This window comes from Hyaena hyaena, unplaced genomic scaffold (genome assembly GCF_003009895.1).
Source record: "Hyaena hyaena isolate Hyena2069 unplaced genomic scaffold, ASM300989v1 scaffold_56, whole genome shotgun sequence".
NCBI lineage: Eukaryota > Metazoa > Chordata > Mammalia > Carnivora > Hyaenidae > Hyaena > Hyaena hyaena.
The window spans coordinates 207118-213490 of NW_024080688.1; the positions used below are offsets into that span (position 1 = coordinate 207118).

Sequence of the window (6373 nt, forward strand, 5' to 3'; positions counted from 1 at the left end):
TCACTGCTGGGAATTTACCCAAGGGATACAGGAGTGCTGATGCATAGGGGCACATGGACCCCAACGTTCAGAGCAGCACTCTCAACAATAGCCAAAACACGGAAAGAGTCTAAGTGTCCATCAACGGACGAATGGATCAAGATGTGGTTTACCTATACGATGGAATACTACATGGCGATGAGAAAGAATGAAATCTGGCCATGTGTAGCAACATGGATGGACCTTGAGGGTGTTATGCCGAGCGAAATATGTCAGGCAGAGAAGAACAAATATCATATGTTTGCACGTATAGGAGGATTAGGAGGAACTTAACGGAGGACCATGGGGGAGAAGAAGGGGGGAAATCGTGGGGGAGAGGGAGAGAGGCAAACCATGAGAGACTCTTGAATGCTGAGAACAAACTGAGGACTCATGGGTGTGGGGGGAGAGGGGGGAGATGGGCATGGAGGAGGGCACTTGTGGGGATGAGCACTGGTTGTTTATATGGAAACCAACTTGACGATAAACTATCTGTAAAAAATAAATAAATAAATAAATAAATAAAAATAAAAAAGAATGTAAAAAATAATAAATAATAAATAAATTTTAAAAAACACACCACAAGGAGTTTATGGTGGGGGGCGGGGTATGGAGCCTGAGGCTACACAGCCGGCATAATCAATTACAAGGGTGAGGCATCCTGCATACCAGAGGCATGGCACTGCCGGCACTCACAACCACTCACTAGCCAGTCTGCCACCCTGAACAAGAGAGTTATTTAACATCTCTGTACGTTTCTTCACCCCTAGAGTGCGGACAACCATGGGGCTTCTGTAAACATCAAAGAAGACAGTGCGTGACAAACATTCAAAGCATGCACGACAAACATCCTTCTTTTATGTTGCACACAGAGGGGCTCTGGAAGTGCCAGCAGCTGTTACTATTTTCAGTGCATCGCCACAGCGGCCCTGGTCATAGGTCTCATCCCGGTTTGGGACAGTGAGGAGCAGCAGCTCGCCCCAAACCAGCAGTTGTTAAAGCTGGGACATCAACAGGGTCTGTCGCCTCCGGACCAGGTTCCATCCGGAGCAGAACGAGTGCCGCAGCTCCCCACGGCTCGCCCGCCAAGCACACGTAGTTAAGGAGGCTGTGGCCTCCCCGGTCGGCCTAGTTCTCCACCGGGGAAGCAGGGGAGGTGGGGATCCTGGTCCTCCGCTCCCCCACCTCCGTCACGACTGCAGCCTGCACGGCGTAGCCCTGCTGTCCTCTTCGCGCTGTGGAACCTGGAGCAAGCTGCTCCTCAGTCTCCACGTCTGTAAAACGGGGCCAATGGCATCCAGCTCAGGGCAGCCTCAGGATTAAGCGGCACCTAGAGCAGCTCCAGATCTCAGCGCTACTAGCACGTCACTACGGTGAGCACGGTGCCGACCGCGCGGCCTGAGGACGGCCTCGAAGAGTTCCGACTGACCTGGCGCCCTCGCCCAGCTCCCCGTGCGTGTTGTAGTTCACCGTCATGACCTTCACTGAGTCCTTGAACACCACGTCCCCCTGGGCCAGGTACTGCAGGGTGCGGCGGATCGGGAAGCGGCCCTTCATGGGCATGGCGGCGGAGAGCTCGGGCCGCTGGGCTAGCAGCAAGCGCCTCAGAACAGTGGACGCCGCCGACCCAGCGGACCGCGTACTGCTTCGCCTCCCCGCTGGTTTCCACTTCCCGCGCAGACTCACGGGAGACGCGTCCCGGCAGGCTGCGCGCACACCGCGGAGCAGCTTGGAACTTGTAGTCCCCTCTGGCGGTACTCGGCTTAGGGGCGGGGCACCGTTTCGGTAGACCATCCTCGCTCAAGGTTTGGTTTTCACACTCTGTAAATTAGCCTCTCCCCACCCCACCAGCAAGGGAAAATATTTTTAAATAGGCTCAGACAACAAAGTAATGCATCAGAAGAGCTCAGTTCAGATGCCAAGTGGGCTACTTCTAACTTGCTCTTCAACCTCAACTTCTCCGGATTCAAAGTGAATTGTTCCAAGTGCAAAATTTTTTTTTTAAAGATTGTTTATTTATTTTAAGAGAGCGAGTTGGGGAGGAGCAGAGGGAGAGGGAGGGAGAGAATCTCAAGCAGGCTCTATGCTGTCAGCACAGAACCCAACTCTGGGCTCAATGTCACAACCGTGAGATCACAAACTGAGCTGAAATTGAGTCTGCTACTTCACAGAATAAGTCACCCTGGTGTCCCGAGATGCGTTTCTGAAGTACGCTTACTGATCTGAGAAAGTTTTTACTTCTTCACTTTTGAAGGATAATTTTATCAGATATAGAACTCTGGGTTGATGGGGTTTTCTTTCAACACTTCAAATATTTCACTCCACTCTCTTCTTGCATATTTCTGAGGTACCCCTCAAAATTTCAGTCAACTGTCTTTGTTTTCTCTTTAGGATAATTTTTTCTTCTGACTTCTTTCTTTGCGGGGTGCCTGGGTGGCTCAGTCGGTTAAGCATCCAACTTCTCCTCAGGTCATGATCTCACAGTTTGTGGGTTCAAGCCCCCCCCCCCCATGGGCTCTGACAGCTCAGAGCCTGAAGCCTGCTTCGAATTTTGTGTTTCTCTCTCTCTCTGCCCCTCCCCCACTCGTGCTCTACCTGTCTCTGTCTCTCAAAACTAAATAAATGTGAAAAAAAAATTTTTTTTAAGATTTTCTCTTTGGTTTATGCAGGTTGAATAAGATATACCTACAGATATTTTATTTTTTTAAGTTTTTTTTTTTAATTTATTTCTGAGAGAGAGAGAGACAGCATGACCAGGGGAGGGTCAGAGAGAGTGGGAGACACAGAATCTGAAACAGGCTCCAGGCTCTGAGCTGGCTGTTAGCACAGAGCCCGACGCGGGGCTTGAACCCACAAACCATGAGATCATGACCTGAGCCGAAGTCAGATGCTTAACCAACTGAGCCACCCAGGCGCCCCCAGATATTTTATATTTATACTACTCTGAACTTCCTGGATCTGTCATGAATTTTTGGAAAGTTCTCAGCCATTATTACCTCAAATATTTCTTCATTCATTTTTTTTCTTCTGATGTTCCAATTACATATAGTACAGCTTTTGAAATTGACACATTGTTTTTAGATATTTTGTTCTGGGTTTGTTTTTCATTCTTTTTTTTTTTTTTTCTCTTGGTATTTCAGTTAGGGTGCTTTCTATTGACATATCTTCAAGCTCACTGATTCTTTGCACAATTGTGTCCAGTCCACTGATGAGCCCATTAAGGGTATTCTTCATCTGTTAGCATTTTTGATTTCTAACATTGCTTGTTGACTATTTCTTAGTTTTCTTATCTCTGCTTACAATACCCATATGTCCTTGCATACTTTTTATTTTTACCATATTAATCAGTTATTTTAAATTTCCTGTCTGATAACTCCAACGTCTGTGTCACAGAAGTCTGTCTGGTTCTAGGGGAACCTGAGTGGCTCAGTCGGTTAAACATCCAACTTCGGCTTAGGTCATGATCTCACGGTTCATGGGTTTGAGCCCCGTGTTGGGCTCTGTGCTGACAGCTAGCTCAGAGCCTGGAGCCTGTTGCAGATTCTGTGTCTCCCTTTCTCTCTCCTCCTCCCCTGCTCGCGCTGTCTCTCTCTCAGAAATAAAGAACATTAAAAAAAAAAAAAAAAAAAGAAGTCTGTCTGGTTCTGATGCTTGTTGTGTCCCATCAAATTGTGTTTTTTCCTTACCCTTTAGCATGCTTGCAATTTTTGTTGAAGGCCAGATGACATTGGCTGTATTGGATAATAGGAACTAAAGTAAATGAGCCTCTGGAATGAGGATTTATGTTAATCTGGCTAGGAGTCATGTTTAATGTTTGCTGTAGGTCCAGAGGCTTGAAAACCCTCTAGCGTCTTTCTGTCCCACTTCTTGACTTACCTCTTTCCTAGATGTTATTCCTCAGAGAGTGTCTTGAAGCTCTTCCAGCTGTAATCCACAGTTACGCTGGACTCCTGTTGGTAAGGTGTAGAAGGGAAGCATTCTATTAGTCATTTGATGAAATCTCAGTATTTAAGTGGGCCTGTGTCCTCGGGTTGTGACCTTCATTCAGTGTTTCTTTTTTTTTTTTTTTTTTTTTAAAGACAGATTGGTTTTGCTTTTTTTTTTTTTTTAATGTTTTATTTATTTCTAGGAGAGAGAGAGAGACAGCGTGAGCAGGGGAGGGTCAGAGAGAGAGGGAGTCACAGACTGAAACAGGCTCCAGGCTCCGAGCTGGCAGTCAGCACAGGGCCCGACGCGGGGCTCGAACCCACGAACCGCGAGATCATGACCTAAGCGAAAGTCGGACGCTTAACCGACTAAGCCACCCAGGCGCCCCTCATTCAGTGTTTCTTAATCCCACTCTGTGATATTATAATACAATAAGAAATATATAAAAGGTCTTTGTTCCTGACTCCTGGCCAAAGCTGAAACTCTTGTAAATTCTTTAATGATAATACAGGAACGACTTTTGTCATATCTGGGTTTTGTGTCTGTTCTGAAATAGCTCTGGAGAGCTAAAGGTGAAAGGAGCATCTTTTGTTACCATAACAAGCTCCTTTTAACTGCACCAGTTTATGCAAATGATGCGAACTTTTGGAAAGCCCCTAAGGATAGAGGGCTGGTTGCCACAGATAATTAGTTGGAACTTCCAGCCCCAGACCCCTAACTTCTAACCTCTGGGAGAGGGCCCAGAGGTTGAGTTAATCACTAATGACCAATGACTTTAATCAATCATGCCTATGTAATGAAGCCTCCATTAAAAAAGATGCTAATGAACGGGGCTGGGAGAGCTTCTAGAAGCGTGAAAGCATCAGTGATGGTGCAGGGAAAGTGGTGTGCCTATGGATGTCATGGAAGCTCCCTGCCCCTTATTCTGTATCTTGCCCTATGCATCTCTTCTCTCTGGTTGTTCATAAATTGTTTCTCTTTAGGATTAACCAATAATCTAGTGAGCCATTATAGCAAATTATCAAACTCAAGGAGAGGTTTGCGGGAACTCTAATTTACAGACCATCAGTTAGAAGCACCAGACGCTTACACTTGTGATTAGCAACTAAAGTGAGGGGCAGTCTTGTGGGGCTGAGCCCTTAATGTGTGGGATCTGGTGCGAACTCCAGGTGAATTGTGTCAGAACGGACTTGAATTTGTAGGACATCCAGCTGGTGTCAAAGAACTGGTCAGTGTGGGTTGAAAAAACCACACATTTAGAGTCAAAGTGTATGAGTACCAGAATGTTTAGAAAAACAAGTTTTACCCTCCCCCATTTAGATGAGATAGAAAGGCTAGAGGGTTGGGGAGAGGGAGAAACCTGCCCTTCCCTGGGTAGGATTAGACTCTGGTACAGTATTTTCCCCTGGGGAATGCTCAGAGTTTACTTTACAAAGATTACTCATCCCCTTCCCCTGTCAGAGCCACCAAGGAATCTTTCTCAGCAATTAGCTGTGAAAACCAGGTAGAGTTCCTGGCGATAAATCCATGAAGGCATGTGATGTCCTTTCAGCTGTAGCCCCTAGGAGTTCCTCACTCCCATGCTAGTCCACACTCCTCAGCCTCCCACACTCCACCAGTGTTCCTACTGGGTTCCAGTGGCTTCTGCTCCAGGTGAGCAGGTCTCCGCTGTGACTCTCCAGATTTTGAGGCAGCAGTTTACCCTGCACTCAGTTCTCTGGTGGGTCCAAAGGGCCGTTGATTTTCAGTTTGTCCAGCTTTCCCTTGTGGTAAGGACAGGAGTGACAACTTACAAACTCCTTGCATGCCTGAGATGAAACCAGAAGTCTTTCTGAAGGTATTTTTTCCCCTTCCTGGAGTATTTTAAAAACTGTGCTCAACTGAAGAGTTTTAGGCAGAAGAGCTTTTGATCTTCAAGTTCACAGGAGGCACTGCCCAAGGATGAAATATCCCATTCCACATTAGAAACACGAGTGTCCATATACATACAACACAGGCCACAATGCTTGGGCACTCCCACTGTGACTGACCCGGATGGAATCCTTCTTGCTATTTAGGGCAAATTGAGTGAGGCAGCCCAGGCTTTATATCCTCATTCTACCACTGACTGGCTGTGTGTCTCCCCTGTCAGGCTAACCTCTCTTAACCTGTTCATCTGCCAAATGGATACCTGAGGAACTACCTCACAGGCCTGTTGCTGGTAGAGTTAATGAGGAGTATGTGAAAAGGTAGCACGCTTCCTGGCACGAATGGCAGCCATTAAGCTCCTCAATCTCTCCAAGCTTCGGTTTCTTATAGCGTGAAATGAGGTTGATGGGATTGTAAAGGGTCTTGCACTATTCTTGTGGGAAACTATTAATTTAATCAACATTGCAGGAATAACCAGGGATAAGGACAGAAGTGGAGCCCACATGTATCCCACTAAGAG

General features: G+C 46.7%; 1 protein-coding gene across 1 annotated transcript in view; it reads right to left on the minus strand.

Annotated features, from left to right (window-relative positions):
* MRPS25 (mitochondrial ribosomal protein S25) overlaps positions 1-1708 on the minus strand; it is a 14620-nt gene extending 12912 nt beyond the window's left edge. The window contains exon 1 of the mRNA XM_039231412.1: positions 1448-1708. Coding sequence (XP_039087343.1) covers positions 1448-1581 — 134 coding nt within the window. The 5' untranslated portion in view covers positions 1582-1708. The remainder of the gene's footprint in view (positions 1-1447) is intronic.
* Positions 1709-6373: the final 4665 nt, after the last annotated feature.